The sequence below is a fragment of the Salvia miltiorrhiza genome, chromosome 2 (genome assembly GCF_028751815.1).
Source record: "Salvia miltiorrhiza cultivar Shanhuang (shh) chromosome 2, IMPLAD_Smil_shh, whole genome shotgun sequence".
NCBI lineage: Eukaryota > Viridiplantae > Streptophyta > Magnoliopsida > Lamiales > Lamiaceae > Salvia > Salvia miltiorrhiza.
This window is the reverse complement of record NC_080388.1, coordinates 33,516,393-33,533,698: the sequence shown is the minus strand read 5'-3', so window position 1 is coordinate 33,533,698 and position 17,306 is coordinate 33,516,393. Positions and strand designations below refer to the sequence as shown.

At 34.4% G+C, this 17,306-nt stretch overlaps 1 protein-coding gene across 1 annotated transcript; it reads left to right on the top strand.

The window, feature by feature from the left end:
* Window positions 1–7,109: 7,109 nt before the first annotated feature.
* Window positions 7,110–11,803, top strand: LOC131012088 (gamma-glutamyl hydrolase 2-like). The gene is made up of 10 exons (XM_057940004.1): window positions 7,110–7,634; window positions 8,568–8,654; window positions 9,390–9,479; window positions 9,684–9,778; window positions 9,878–9,938; window positions 10,368–10,457; window positions 10,570–10,632; window positions 10,793–10,881; window positions 11,241–11,333; window positions 11,404–11,803. Exons 1-10 carry the CDS (start codon window positions 7,305–7,307, stop codon window positions 11,435–11,437), a joined length of 1,032 nt encoding a protein of 343 aa, XP_057795987.1. The 5' UTR covers window positions 7,110–7,304; the 3' UTR covers window positions 11,438–11,803.
* The last annotated feature ends 5,503 nt before the right edge of the window (window positions 11,804–17,306 follow it).

Sequence of the window (17,306 nt, the reverse complement as noted above, 5' to 3'; positions counted from 1 at the left end):
GTGACAATTTTTTATGGACAATGAGATAATTAATTAATAATTGAGCATTAAAAACAAAATTAGTAACTAATGATTGCTTTTAAGTGATTATACATTTATTCTGTCATGTATAGTGAAAATAGGGAAAGTACTATTTATGCTCCAACTTTGAAACTTTTATAGCAACAAATTAATTAATACTGTCATTATTTAATAATTTTAACCTATCACTAAATAAAGTTGTTTTTCTTTTCAATTTCGACCATTCAAATTGTTTGTTGCTATAAATCCTTTGACCTAAGCAACAAATCTCAAACTAAATTTTTGATTCAACATCAATTTGACTTCACTAGTTTACCTGAAAAGGTCACAGAACCCTAACCTCCGCAATATCAATTTTCCAACTCAATTACTGAATCAATAGATGATTAACGCTGCGTTTACTTTGATGGATAAATTTATTTATGGAAAAAAAATGAATAACAAAAATTTATGTCTTTAAATATCTCATTTCTTTTCCAACATTTGACACAAAGCATTTGTCCTTCTTTATTTTCACATCAAGGATGAATAATATTATCCACCTAAAAATAAAGGGATAATATTATCCATCCTTGAAGTGAAAATGAAGAAGGAGAAATGCTTTGTGTCAAATATTGGAAAAGAAATGAGACATTTAAAGGTATAATTTTTTTTGTATCCATTCTTTTCCATGGATAAGAACCCAAAGTCCCATTTAAACGCACTAAATCGGATTGGAGAGTGGAATAATCAAAAAGGTCCATTACCGGCCGGCTTCAGACCGAAATAACGGAGTAATCCCTTGATCTCGGATCGGAGATGCTAAGAGGGCGGGAATCGAAGTGGGGGACCTCTCTACCGCCTCCTGTCAAGTATGCTCCCCAGACATAGACTCAGTACAGGGTAGTACTCTTGGAAAGATAGAATATCACCGCGTGAACATAACATGTTGTTACGAATGTAACTCCCTCCCGAGGGATCGACCACTATTCTAAATAGTTATCCATAAAAGTAAACGTAGTCTAAGGATAAAATTATGGTATCACAGTACAAATCTAAATCTGAGAAGCAACTGCTATACAAGCTTGTATACTGATGTGTATTGCATATAAAAAAGAAATGTGAAGAAGTTTGGGGATAGTGTTTGCTATGTGGAGAAAGTAGTAAGGCAGTGTCAAATTCAAATAGCTACATTGAGTGCTAGTAACAGAACAGTAATGATGTATTTGAAGAATTAGAACAAGATTAGTAGTCGTTTTGTTTGTTAGCTTGTAAAGTTTTGCGACTCTGTGCATTGGTAATAAAATACTCTTTATTTACCAAAAAAAATATCACGAATTTTGTCCGAAATTTATTTTGTCCATGATTTTTTTAAAATTCATTTTTTGTCACAAACTTTAACATTTGTTCAGTTTTTCCACAATTTTTATTTTCGATTACTATAAAATTGACATGTCAGTGATGTTAATTTAATTTTATACGTAATACTGACGTGGAATAGATATAGATTTAAATTTTCACATAAAATCTTAGATAATCATAAAAAACTCTCTAAATTATCATCTAAATCCCTAATTCCTCTTCTTCCTTTGTCCACGTTGATTTCACTCCACTCAACAAGTCTCTCGCTGGTGATTCACAACGACTCCACTTCGGCCGGCGATTTCACTCCACTCCCGTGGGTGAGTGACGACCCTGATTTCACCCTCAATTCCTCTTCTTCCTCTCGCCTGTACAAATAAAAAAGCTTGGCTTGCAATAGAATCAGTCGTTCATATCTGTTATTCTTCCTCCAAATCGCCTTTTGTCATCTAATCTGCCTTTTCTCTCCCGCCGCCGAAGATCGCCGATTGCCCGCCATGGATGACAAGTAATGCTTCTAAATTGTTTACCCATTGCTTCTAAACTGGACGAAGAAGGAGAAGGGAGAAGGAGGAAAATGTTATTATAGAACGTAAGGAGAAAAGGAGAAAGAAAGTGAAGGAAGAATGAGGAAAAGGTTGCAGAGCGAGACGAGGAAGAAGGAGAAGAATAACCTGGTAGAAGGAGAAAAATGCAAATTCTGACAAAGAATTAGGAGAAGGACACGTTTAGAGTTTTAAAGTTCAATTCTACAGATTTAATCATAAATTTGTACAAAACGATGTAGTTTTATGTAAGGATGATACGTTGCGTTTAACTTACCGGAAGACAACAAATATGGCGCGTGCCGGAGAGCCACATCAGTGTCACGTCGATTCTGATTTGGGGAAAATGAAAATGGTGTGAAAATTGAACAAATGTCAAAATTTGTGATAAAAAATGGATTTTTTAAAGATCGTGGGCAAAGCGAATTTCGGGCAACGTTCGTGATATTACATGCATTTAACCCTAAAATTAAAAATTTAGATGAATGATTTAAGGGATGGATTTCAAATTTCCATTTCGACGTTGAAATTTGAATTAAAAACTAACACCTGGAAAAATTCACATACAACTAGGGCTGAGCAAAACCGAACCGAAACCGTCAAACCGAACCAAATCGAACCGAAAATGGTGGTTTGGTTCGGTCTTTATGTATGAAATGGTGCGGTTCCGTTTCAATTTAAAAAAACCGAACTGATACGGTTTTCGGTTTTGAAAAAATTGTGTGGTTTTCAACCCGAACCCGCCCGAATTAAATATTGTTAATAAATATTTTTAAATACATAATTATTATATCATTTTAAATAAGATTCAGATTTTAGGATTTTACACTTTAATATTTTACACATATGAGATTTTAATTTTATCATTTATAATTAAATATTATTAATAAATTATTAAATATATATTTTTAAATAAATTAATAAAATAAAATGGTTTATGCCAAACCGAACCGCAAATTTGAGGTTCGATTTGATTTGATTTTGGCCATTGAAACGGTTTGGTTCGGTTTCAAATTTTATGAGCGATTTGGGTTTGGGTTTTTTTGATTCGGTTCGGTTTTAACCCGAACCGTCCGAATGCTCAGCCCTACATACAACTTTGTGCCATCCAAACTGGGCTAGCCAATTAATTTGATGTCAGATTAACATTTTTGGCTCCACTATTATTTACTAGGGCCGTAAATGAACAGAGTTACTCGTAAGTTATTTGAGATTCGATTAAGAAAAATTCGTTTGGAGCTCGATTCGATAGTAAACGAGCCGAACTCGAGTTTGATTTCGAACTAGATAATTTTATCGAGTCGAGCTTGAACCTGATAGCACTCAACTCGTTGAGTTCACAAACATGTCTAGATTCGATTGTTCACGAACAATACTTGCGAGCCTATTCACGAACCTTCAGTCGAGCCTTCAATCGAATTAGTACACGAGCCTTAAACGAGTCGAGCTCGAGCACGAGTAACTTATTAATTAAGAAGCTTTTCCAAAAGTTTTAACGAGTTCAAGCTTGAACATTATATATACGAATATCTAACGAGTCGAGTTCAAGCTGAAAATCGACATTATTGAGCATCATCCAAGCCGAGCTCAAGCAAGGTAAGTGGGTGATGAACCGAACTCGATCAATAAGATAAAAACTCGAATCGAGCTCAAATATTCGAATATTTAAACGAGTTGAGCTCGATCCTGCTAGTATTTAGGGGTGTAATCGAGTCGAGCCGAGCCGAATAGTGTCTTGTTCAAGCTTGGCTCGTTTAGCTAATCGAGCTGTTTGATTAATTATCGATCGAGCTTTAATCGAGTCGAATACAATGCCGAGCCTAATCGAGCTTTTTAAATTTAAATTTTTATTTAAAATTTTAGTTATTTTCCTAATACATAAGTTAATTTTCAAATATATAAGTTATTTTACTCACAAAAATATAATATATTTACTATTTTCTTGTAAATAAATGATGTTAATTAGATACTTAATCCAAATATTACTACATATAGTATAAAATATAGTAAGACATTTAATGAATAATCTTATATTTTTAAGATAAATCACTTCACGAGCTTGTTCACGAGCTAACGAGCCGAGCATCGTCATGCTCAAGCTTGGCTTGTTTAGCTAAACGAGCTGTTCATTAAATTACCGAACGAACTTTTATCGAGTCGAACGTCGAATAGCTCACGAGTAGTTTGACTCGTTTACAGCCCTACTAGTATTCCAATATTCAAATATCGAAATACTAAGAGCATCATCAATGGGGGCTCGCTAGCCAGTGCGAGCCCCCCTCCTCCGCACCGCCTCCCGTTGTTGCACCGCGGGGGCGCAAAGCCGAAGCGCTCCAGGTGCAGCTCCCAGCGCGTGTTGCCACGTCTCCCAAAAATTGTCAGCGCCGATTAAGAAAAAATAAAAATAAAATAAAATTGCAAAAATTATGTAATATTTTCCAAAATAATGTAATATTTTAATATTTATTCTTTTTTTAAATTTGTAATGTTTAGGTTTTTAATATTAATGAATTTTGTCCTCAATGGGACACCAAGCGGTGCGACCTTTTTGTGTGTGAACAGTGAGGTCTCGGGTATATTAATGAATTTTAAGTTGTTAAATTTAAAAGTTGTCAATTTTAATTAAAACAAGAATAAAAGTAAATAGAAAATGAAAACTAAATTTAGAGAGCCAAGGGGTGGGCTCTCCCATTATGGGAAGTGGGTTGCACCCACCTTGGCTCACAGTGGTTCCATTACTATTGAACCCACCTTAGCTCACTATCGATGCTCTAAGTAGCGTCTGTTTACCTTATATTTCAATATAGTGATTAGTAGTACTATTTACTACTCCCTCCGTCCACGAATCATCTTCCTGTTTGCCTCTAAAATTTTGTCCACCAATTAACTTCCTACTCTGCTTTTTGGACATATATACCCTCCCTTACTTTTTAAATTACTACACTTTACCAATTGGACCCACCACACTTTACCATTACTTGTCTAATTAATCCAATTTTGAAGTTAATTAAATGGAGTAGGATATTTCGAATTTTCCAGTTTATTTATTTATTTTCTGAATTTTCAATTTATTTATTTTCTGAAAATTTTATTTCCGGCTTATTTATTTATTTTCTGAATTTTCAAGTCTATTTATTAATTTATTTTTGGATTTTCAGTTTATTTATTTCCAGTTTATTTATTTATTTATTTCCAGTTTATTTATTTATTTATTTTCGAATTTTCAGTTTAATGATTTTCCAGATTATTTATTTCCAGTTTATTTATTTATTTTCTGAATTTTCAGTTTATTTATTTTCTGAATTTCAAGTTTATTTATTTATTTATTTTTGTATTTTCAGTTTATTTATTTCCAGTTTGTTTATTTATTTATTTATTTTCAGTTTATTTATTTATTTATTTTCGAATTTTCAGTTTATTTATTTTCTGAAAATTTTATTTCCAGTTTATTTATTTATTTATTTTCTGAATTTTCAGTTTATTTATTTATTTATTTTCTGAATTTCAAGTTTATTTATTTATTTATTTATTTTTGTATTTTCAGTTTATTTATTTCCAGTTTGTTTATTTATTTATTTATTTCCAGTTTATTTATTTATTTTCCTGATTTCCAGTTTATTTATTTATTTTTGAATTTTCAGTTTATTTATTTCCAGTTTATTTATTTATTTGTTTAATTATTTCCAGTTAATTTATTTATTTTCTGAATTTTCAGTTTATTTATTTTCTGAATATTTTCGAATTTTCAGTTTATTTATTTTCTGAAAATTTTATTTCCAGTTTATTTACTTATTTATTTTCTGAATTTTCAGTTTATTAATTTTCTGAATTTCAAGTTTATTTATTTATTTATTTTTGTATTTTCAGTTTATTTATTTCCAGTTTGTTTGTTTATTTATTTATTTCCAGTTTATTTATTTATTTTCCTGATTTCCAGTTTATTTATTTATTTTTGAAGTTTCAGTTTATTTATTTATTTATTTAATTATTTCCAGTTAATTTATTTATTTTCTGAATTTTCAGTTTATTTATTTTCTGAATATTTTTGAATTTTCAGTTTATTTATTTTCTGAAAATTTTATTTCCAGTTTATTTACTTATTTATTTTCTGAATTTCAAGTTTATTTATTTATTTATTTTTGTATTTTCAGTTTATTTATTTCCAATTTGTTTATTTATTTCCAGTTTATTTATTTATTTTCCTGATTTCCAGTTTATTTATTTATTTTTGAATTTTCAGTTTATTTATTTCCAGTTTATTTATTTATTTATTTATTTCCAGTTAATTTATTTATTTTCTGAATTTTCAGTTTATTTATTTTCTGAAAATTTTATTTCCAGTTTATTTACTTATTTATTTTCTGAATTTTCAGTTTATTAATTTTCTCAATTTCAAGTTTATTTATTTATTTATTTTTGTATTTTGAGTTTATTTATTTCCAGTTTGCTTATTTATTTATTTATTTATTTCCAGTTTATTTATTTATTTTCCTGATTTCCACTTTATTTATTTATTCATTTTTGAATTTTCAGTTTATTTATTTCCAGTTTATTTATTTAATTAATTATTTCCTGTTAAATTATTTATTTTCTGAATTTTCAGTTTATTTATTTATTTATTTATTTTCGAATTTTCCTGATTTCCAGTTTATTTATTTATTTATTTTTGAATTTTTAGTTTATTTATTTCCAGTTTATTTATTTATTTAATTATTTCCAGTCAATTTATTTATTTTCTGAATTTTCAGTTTATTTATTTATTTATTTTCGAATTTCAGTTTATTTATTTTCTGAAAAATTTATTTCCAGTTTATTTATTTATTTATTTTCTGAATTTTCAGTTTATTTATTTTCTGAATTTCAAGTTTATTTATTTTTTGAAAAATTTATTTCTAATTTATTTATTTTCCAATTTATTTATGTATTTATTTATTTATTTTCTGAAATTTCAGTTTATTTATTTATTTTCTGAATTTCAAGTTTATTTATTTATTGAATCGACACTTTTGTTTAATGTTTTCTCATTTAAATGCTTTCATTTAATTCACCTAATAAAATAATGCGAAATAGTTAGTGCAAGATTAGTAAAAGTAACCACAATACATTATCACTACCCTTTTAGTCTTTTACACCACATTTTTCAGTTTTCTTAAAACCCGTGCCGAACACCAAATAGGAAGATGATTCGTGGACGGAGGGAGTATAATAATTTGTCTAAAATATAGAGGAGTGAAATGTACGTCTCTATTTTCCGTTTGTTGTAAATATCTTTGAATGTCAAAATCAGTTATATGCTTCATCACTACAGGCACCTCCATTTTCTCCCGGCACCTCCATTTTCTCCTCCGCCGCCGCTAATCGCCGGCCTCCTACACCTTCTCCTCCTCCTCTTCCAACATGCTGTATATTATCTGGATTTCTCTCCTCGTAGCTCTCTCCCATGAGCTCAGCGCTTCCGTCAACGCTCAGTCCACTGACGCGCTGCTCCTCCTGCCCACTCATAACGACGCCGTCGTTGCTGGTCCCCGGTGCCCCACGGCGGACCCCAATCTCAATTTCCGACCGGTCATCGGAATTCTCAGCCACCCTGGCGACGGCGCCTCCGGGCGCCTCAGCAATGCCACTAATGCGTCTTACATAGCTGCTTCTTATGTGAAATTTGTTGAATCTGCTGGTGCCAGAGTCGTTCCCCTCATATACAATGAACCTCCGGAGGTTCTGTACAAAGTAATCATCGCTTCTTTTCTTTTTTATTTATTTAAAGTTTTCTATTTGCTGATTTCGATGTTATATTTTGGATACGATTTGGTTTGTTTGCTCAGCTCATGTGAATTATAGAAATGTAAAGTTAATTTCGGCAGATTTTATTGATACGATTTTGTTTATTTTGTTGATCAGTGATGTTAATGCCTCAGCTAATGTGATGGAATCGCAATTATTTGATCATGTGCGCATTACGAGGTTACTGAGATTATAGTAAATGATTTAAGAATAACAGTAATCTTTAATTGCTTAGCAAGTTTTGCTCATCTCTTTACCTTTAAAGCTAGGATTCAATTGTTTAAGAATATGTAGACAGTGTCTGGAGACTGGAGTCTTTCTTCAATGTCCTTTCAAATCCCAATTTTCAGTCGAAATTACAAACTTGAAGATGACTTGAGGAACTCTTTAAGGGAGATATAACAGTTCCACCAAGCATCCAAGGGTAGGAGAAGTGAGATGTTATTTATGTAACTTTAAGATTCCTTTTTTTTTTTTTTTTTTTTTTTAAATTAAAAAAAAAGATTCATTTTCTTTTTAAATAAATAATTTTCCTCTAAAAAACTCATCTATTCTTTGCTCAAGTTCAATCTTAATTTTATATATTCAATTAGCCCTTCTACGCTATGCCTATTGGTGATTGTCAGAGCTGTCTGGTCGCTGCATCTTGGGTTAGAAATGTCTTGAAACAGAGGTGTTGCCTTGTAATGTGGATGAGGGGACGAGTTCTTCCAGTGTTGATTAAGTTTTGCTCCATCCAGTACTGTTTCAACAATGATACATTACACGTTGACACATTGTCTGCTTCCCTTTCTGATTAAGTTTAGTTGTTTCTAAAGGAAACACGGATTCATGTCCCCATGAATGAACACAATCTTAACAATGTAATTTGCGTTTCAGAAACTCAGTTTGGTTAATGGAGTAATCTTCACCGGAGGGTCATCCAAAACTGGTCTCTACTTTGAGGTTGTCACGTCGATATTTAAGGTACCTGATGATCCACGATTCTTGCTAAAATTGAAACCGAGATGTTATGCCTTTTCTAGTTATTCTATTGAACCTGCCCTTCATTTTATATCTAGTTTCCTTGGCTTATGGTGAAGCTGTGTCATTTCACTTGATTTTGGAGTAAGTTTACTTACAAAAAAAAATGAAAAGTATAAAAAAGGGCCAGTCACCTTCAGAATCTTTTGTTTTTAGCAATTGAAGAAATGCATAAGATTTTTCTTTAGCAATATTCACAAATACAGCTGAACTTTTTCCGTTGCAAGTGTTATTTCTGTAGGGGCGTTTATGTTGGGTGATACATTAGGTTGACAAAATATATGATTGGGTATTCGAAGGACTAGGCAACAAGGCAATCAAACAAGCTCAAAATTGCTCAATCCATCAGAGTATGTGGTGGATTAACCTATACTATTTTGTCTATCTCTGCTATCATCCAATGTAGACACTTCCTTAATGACATAGACAGAAATTTGTTGCTAATATGAAAGATTGACTTAACTGACATGTTTTGGCTATTTCCTGGCAAGTACCAGTAATCCAATTGTCTATGCTTTTGCATGCGAAGTCAAAACTAAATGATACTTTAGTAAATTATACAACCAGGTAAGAAGGGAGGTTTCTCTATCTTGTTAAGATCCACCAGGTGATGGAATTAGTCAGGGAAATCAAGACGGAGGAGAGCTATTACAACTCTTTCTCTATCTGTTTCTGCAGGATGTCCTGAGAAAGAATGATGCTGGAGATCGTTTCCCTTTGCTTGCCATCTGCTTAGGTTTTGAGCTTTTAACCATGATAGTGAGCAAGGTAAGCTGACAATTTGGCTTATGCTCTCTCTTCACCCGAAACAAATGCCTTCTTATGGAAGAGAGTGAAAAAAGAGATGGAGTGAGAGCTTAGATGGGATTCTATCAGCCGAACTCAAAGAAACTTTTCGAACCACCCCCCCCCCCCCCCCCCCGGCGAGGGTTGAAAGTTAAATTCCCTCATCCGTCTTCCAAATCCGTGCAGGACAACGACATCCTTGAGAGATTTAGTGCATCAGATCAAGCTTCAACACTCCAATTCGTGGAAAACATAGATATTACTGGAACTGTGTTTGAAAGGTTTAACTGAAGTTAACGTTAATTTAAATATATACTTTTTTGATATTTTCTATTACACATTGGCATTATTAATCAAGGTTATGTTAATATCTTTCATAGATTTCCTTCAGTTTTGCTGAATAAGCTGAGTACGGAATGCCTTGTGATGCAAAATCATAAGGTCAGTGCTTAATCCTCTCTGTTGTTATGTGGTGAACGTGCAGCATCCGAACTTTAGGGTGCATTTACTTTGATAGAAAATGAGAGAAAAAGTATATTTTCACTCATTTTCCACTATTTTCATATGTTTACTATGATGGAAAATTTTCTCCGGGTAGGGTGGAAAATTTTCTCAGGCAGCTCCTTTTCACTCATTTTCTCTCCAATGCTGGATAATATTATCCTAAGGTAGGGGTGTGAAAATATTTTCCAACATTTTTTCATTTTTTCATTTATAGTAAACATATGATAAAAAAAAGGAGAAAAAAAAAATGTTTTCTCATCTTTTCTTATCCATCATTTTCCAATGAAAAATTTACAACCAAAGTAAACGCACCCTTACTAGTATATCTTATCTTTATATAACCCTTTCATTTTATCTTGGATACAGTTTGGCATATCACCTGAAAAACTCCAGAAGACTAAGAGTCTTTCTAGCTTCTTTGAGATCTTAACTACTACTGCAGATAGTGATGATAAGGTATCTAAGAAGCCATCTTGTATTAACTCAAAATTTGTGTCTAGAGTTGTTTATAGTACATTCCTTGACTTGACCTTAATTTTTGTTCGGCCTCCGGTGAATAATCTATCAGGTCTATGTTTCAACAGCCCAAGCACACAGATATCCGGTGACAGCTGTTCAGTGGCACCCAGAGGTATCTTTAGATTTGATTTCAGAACTTGGCTTAAGTCAATAAGCTATTTGCTAGTATCTCATATGTTGGCTACCAATTATATGGAAGCCCAGATATGTTAAGGTCAGTTAAAATCTTTGATTTAAAATGCAAATGCTTCATTTCTGACATCCTCATGCAGAAAAATGCTTTTGAGTGGGCCTCGTCAAGTATTCCACATTCAGAAGATGCAATTCAAGTCACTCAAAATGTAGCCAATTTTATTGTAAGGTAATAATATTATAGCCAAATTTGATGCCTAGCATGGTTCAATCAAGTAGCAAGTCTCCATTTGAACCCGTGTGAGCATGTGCATACTAAATTTGTTAATTTTGACACCTTTCACTCATTTGATCATAGTCGTGTTAAATCCCTCCATGGGACTCAAGCTGCTAATACAGTATTTAGGAAGCTGCTTTTGAATATAACCTAATTCAAGGACCAAGTACTCAAATAACTCCGATTAGTTCAGTCCAATTTACACTTACTTGTTTGCGCATTCTTGAATTGCATCTATGCCTTTATCTAGATAGCAGTCTGTGGAAGTTGCACTTGTTTAACTGTTTGTTTTCTCATATGAAATTTCTCAGGGAGGCTAGATTGTCTACGCATAGACCGTCTGCCCAGGAAGTGCTCAACAACCTCATCTATAATTATATTCCTACATATTGTGGAAAGGCTGGGTAACTCTCTCTCTCTCTCTGGCTCCCTCTCTCTCTCTTCTGGCTCTCTCTCATGCTCTGGTATTTGCAGGACGGGGTTTGACGAGGTCTACATTTTCAGCTAGTTCTGGCGAGAGTGCAAGTATTGAGGTGTCCATGATTATTCGAGGTTTGTTGCTGAAAGAGATGCAGCCTACAGACAGCTAAGCTATATACGCCTTGCCTTAAGCAACGCCAAAACGGTCTGTATTCTCTCATCACCATTGTAAATTATCATTCACTTCCATATCTGGCTTGTTCTTGTCCGAAATTATGGTCAATCAAATGTCGGTTGGTCAATCAAATGTCGCACCAATCTCTTACCCATGCATTCAATGTGGAGGTTGTAAACAACAAAATTTCCATTCCAATTTAATAGTTAAAATACAAAAGGTGTGTACAAATTCAAAATCAAAATTATGGATTGATATGAATTTAAGTGTGAGTTGCAATCTCTATCTTATCTGATGATTATTCTTCTCTTCTAGTTGTTTGTTGAACAATCTTCAAATGGTTTTGAGGTATATGGGCTTGATAACGTTGATCCGAAGTATTTCCACTCTTGTTCTCGAATCAAAAGCTGAATTTCATTAAATTTGATTTGATGAAGAACGTCTTTAGAATTTGTGAGAACGCTTAGAATATATTGAAACTTTGAACGCCAACACCAACACCATCTTTGATTTGATGTGAGGATGATTTCGTGAAGAACACGAGAAACTTGTAAGGACGCCTTGAAGATATTCGATATTTAGAACGCCAATGCCTTCTTCGATTTGATGTGAGGATGATTTCAGCGAAAACACTTTGAATGATTGAAAAACACTTTGAATGTTGAAGAGTGTTTTGTTGAGAAATTTTCCAAGCTCTTCGATCTTTTTCCCATTTTACTTGTGATTTATTCTCACCCATATTTATAGATGTAGAAAGAGTGGGCTTGTGAGCTTTGGACCATCATGTCATGGAGTTTAGGGTCTCGGCGGTGCAATTTAGTGGCTCTTTTACTCCAAAATGTTATTGACATATGTCGTTCTCTCATAGTTAGGATTTGTGTTAAAAAGTACTCCCTTCGTCCCACGAATCTTGACACGTTTTCCTTTTTGGGCCGTCCCACGAATCTTGACACGTTTCCTTTTTTGGTAATAATTATTACATTCTCTCTCCTACTTTATCACCTTTATTATATTCTCTCTCCTACTTTATCACTTTTATTACCTTCTTTCTCCTACTTTATCAATTTTATACTTTATTAATTACACACTTAAAACACTAATCTACAACTCCTTAATTCTCGTGCCGAACCCAAACGTGTCAAGACTCGCGGGACGGAGGGAGTATAACACAAGTAAGTGACAAAGTGTAAGTCGTCTGAAAGCAAAATGTTAAATTTTAGATTGATATCAACTAACCAATAAAATCCTATCATCTACTGTATGAGGGAGTCATTAATGCCTGTTGGTTGGTCGGGGAGTGTAGCCATATATTATTGAACATGACATCTCGAATGAAGGTCTATAAGCTTCATGCTCCGATTCAGAGGTGCCGACATCGTGCATCACATAAACCTCTGGCTCGACCTCAATTGTGCATAATCAAGTAAGCTGATTAGAGCTGGCAAAATGGGTTCGGCCCGACGGGCCGGCCCGGCCCGCCCGTGTTTAGGGTTGGGCTGGGCTGTACAAAATGTAGGCCCGAAAAAACTCAGGCCTAAAAAGCCTGCCCAATCAGCCCGCCGGGCTAATCGGGCCCGGGGCTAAAAAGCCCGGGATTTTCGGGCTAAAAAGCCCGTCCGATTGAATTTTTAAAATATATTTTTATTAATTTAATTATTATTAAATATTCTATTTTTAATTTTAATATACTAAAATTTGAGGAAATTCTATTATTGAAAATTGAAATTGGGGTATATTCTTTTTGAGGAAATTTTATTATTGAAATTTGAAATTGGGGGACATACTGATTGGTATTCATTTCGCAGGTTAGAGAAATAGTTTGTAAAATCAATATATTATTAAGATAATTTGTAGTGTTCAGAATTTCATATTTTTTTCATTCGTTCATCATTTTTTGTGCTTTCCTTGTGCATTATTGTTGGATTATGAAATGAGTTTGATTTATTAAATTATCATATAAATGATTTGATAAAATAAAATGTTGATATCTGTGTTCCCACATTTGAAATAGTCGATTGGGGAGAGTTGAAAATTCCCACATTAAAAATGAGTAACAAGTGAGTATAAAGGAGAAATTTCTAATTTCTTTGCTTATCTTGTTGTCTATTGTAATAGACTAGTAGGATTTTATATTTCTATTTTGTCTATAATTATTATATGGATTTATTTTAGTTTATTTAATTTTTTGTAAAAAAAAAATAGGATTTAGTGAAAAAAAAATCATTGGGCGGGTTTGGCCCGACCGCCCGGTGGCCTGGTCGAGGCTGGGCTGGGCCTGAAAATTGGCAGCCCGATCGATTTCGGGCCGGGCCAGCCCGGCCCGGTAAATCTCAAAAGCTCGTTGGGTCGGGCCGGGCCCGACCCGACCCGCCCGTTTTGCCAGCTCTAAAGTTGATCATCAGTACTGAAAAGAAATGTGATTATCTTGCCACTCCTAGCTATAGATAAAAAATATAGATGTTATGTTGTACTGAAAGAATTTGCAATCAAATTATAATTGATGCTTTACCTTAACTTTGAGATATGTATATTATCAGCCCCGTAGGCAAATATTGTAAGCCCGCTATTATAAAATACATCATTCTCATGTCCTCCATATCTAACAATGATGTTCTTCCACTCCATCATTTACAAAAATAAAAATTTAAATTCACAGTCTAAAAATTACTTCATCTTCGTCCACGTTCATTGTATGTTACTATTTTCATTCATCCAAGAAGATTGTATATTTTCATTTTTTGAAAACTACCCTTTATATTTTAAACCTCATTTGCACTCAATATTTACAAAATACATGTTGGGAAATAAAAGAAATATCCTCTAATTTGTTTTAATGATCCTAAAACCCTTAAATTTTCTTTCTAGACTAGAATTCTTTTGAACTCAAGTGTTAGAGTTCATTTTCCCTAGATTAGACTGAAGAGGCAAAGACCGAAGACCAAATGACTGACGGTTTGAAGGCTGAAGTTTAAATTTACTGAAGACTCGAGTCCAACTGAAGTAAATGCTGAATTAAATGAAGGACCCGTACTGAAGTACAAGTGTTAAGGAAACACTTATGTACATCTCATCAGTTTACTGAAACTGGAGTTATGTTTTAGAAGAAAACCTCGGACTGATAGTGCAGATACGGACTAATGCTGAAGCTTAAATTCTAACGAAGGCCACGTGGAAAGTAAGCTGCTGACTCCCAGTACAAACCGCATTTAATGCAAAAGATGATGCAGAGATATGGCAAATCGTCCTTCAACATGCAGAGTTTCCCTTTTCGTGTTACCTTGTCCTGTAACACCATCTCGTAGTCCTGCAATTAAAGACCATACCTCTTTCAACCTAAGGAGATACGAAGACTGAGCACCTGAGCAAGATTTCAAATACGAGTCAAACGACAGAAAATGTAGAAGGACCTCCTCCAACGGATCTATTCTCCAGATGCTGCCTATAAATAGAGCTCAAAGTTCAACCTCTTTCTTCACCGATTCAAACGCATACGCTGAAGCTCTACTAAAATTTAGACTCAGTATTCACATTGCAAAAAGCTTGAATCGAAGAAGAGAATAACCATCGTTATAATTATCAGTCTACTTGATATACCTACATTCTCTTAGGGGGGTGTATTCGTTGTGTATTTCCACAGATTTGAAAAAGTCCATAGAATTTAAATTCCATGGAATTCACATAGATTCCAGACGACTTTCAAAGAATTCGTGGTTAGATTTCACCCCGATTTTCACTGATTTTTATGGGATAATTTTGGAATTGAATTCCATGAAACCAACGCCCGCTGAGTCCCAGCACCGCTGGAAACCCAGCGAGCGCTGGAAACCCAGTGACCGCTGGGTTCCAGCGAGCGCTGGAAACATCAAATATGAGTAAGTTACCCCCCTTAATCCGAGGAAATAATTCCCATAAAAATGGCCACCGCCTCCTTCAAATCTACTTCCAGAAGAGGCGCAGCTACAGAACCCAAAGCCCCGCCGCCCGCCGCCGCTTCACGGCGGCGTTCACACATCGTCAGCGCTGTTTCCCGGCTTCTTCAGCGCCGCCTTTTGCTGCCCGTTCTCATCCATCTCTGACGACTCCGCCGCCGGATTGCGCGGCTCCTCTGCATTCTCATCCCTGCTTTCGCACTCTTCTACTTCTTGATGCTGAAAAAATTCGATCGAAATCCACATCAATTGATTGAACAAGATCCTTTGTTATGATGATAATTTGAATTCGAATATGTCAGGAAAGAGATTACTTCCAACTGATCGGACAACAATCGAGGAATCCGAAAGGGGCTGTTCCGAAAGCATGAAAATAATACCAACCACAAAAATGAAAGTAATTAAATAGTTAAACTAGAATGCTGGATATCTGCATTTGCATGTAGAAATCTTGAATTAGCGGTTGAAGAATTCCAAAAGGGGTTGTTCCTTTGCCTTCACTGATTGTGTTCATTTACCTCCAGGAGATAATGGAAGAGTGCAATTACTGTTACTCTCCAGGAGATAATGGAAGAGTGCGGAATAGGTGTCGATGCTTCCAATTCTGAGGGCGCAATTACTGTTGGGCAGCACAGAGTTCTGATATTTGCACAGTATAAAGTAACGAATTTTGTATCTCTTGTCAACGGTTGCTGAGTTCCAGCGCTCGCTGGCTTCTTGGCCGCGGTCGCTGGAACTCAACGCTCGCTTAAAACTTCATGGATTTCAATTCTCGTGGTTCTTGGCCGGATTTCGTCGTGTGTATTTTTTGGATGAAATCCATGAAAGTCATTCCGGATTTTAAGTCAATGGAATAACGAATACACCTAGATTTGTATGGATTTTAAAAAGTTTTGAACGAATACACCCAGATTTATATGGACTTTTAAAAGTTTTGAACGAATACACCCAGATTTCTGCAGACTTTTAAAAGTCTTGAACTAACACACTCAGACTTTTAAAATCCATAGAAATCCATCAAATTCCACAACGAATACACCCCCCTTAGTGTGTCTAGGCAAATATTCTTACCATCCTTAGCCTAGAAATTGATTACTTGAGAGTCTGTTCTCAGTAATCCTAGTTGGAGATTCGAACCATTTTCTAAAGAGCGAAAAGAGAGTTTGAGAGAGAGTTCGAGACAGGTGTCTGGACTCTAAGTTGTTTAGCACCCACAAGCTAAACAGGTTGTAATCTTAGAATTTAAAACCTAAGAAGGAGAAGACCAACCCAGTGTGTTGGCACTGAAACGAGTGTTTCAGTCACAAGGTTTGCTGTGCACCCGCAAGCACAAGCTAGGTTTGCTGTGCACCCGTAAGCACGAGCCGAATCGATTGTCAGTGTGATCTACTAACCATGGACGTAGGGAAGTGTTTTCCGAACCACGTAAAAATTCCATGTGTTCTTTATTGCTTTCAGTATTTCCATTCTTTACTTGTGCACAAACATTATTCATACTGAAATTGATAAGATAAAGGAGAAACCCTAAAACTGATAATTTGATTCACTAAAGGCTATTTCTTAAAATCGTTTCTGCTCCAAGTGTTAAAAGTCCAACCGATAAATCTTAGGATAATCAGTAAGATTTCTAACACTTCTCTGATTTCGAAAAACTGATAAGACTGACCCCTTATTTGAATTTCAGTTTATTGACCAGTTTCAAAAACTGAAGTTTTCCTACTGATTCATCATCAGTATCAGTCTTAACCATCTTATAAACTGATCCTTCTCTTCACTAATCACCTAACTTCAGTTTATACTCTTTATTGATATTGACTTAAATTTTCAAAAGCTAGAAAAATAGGTACTGGTGT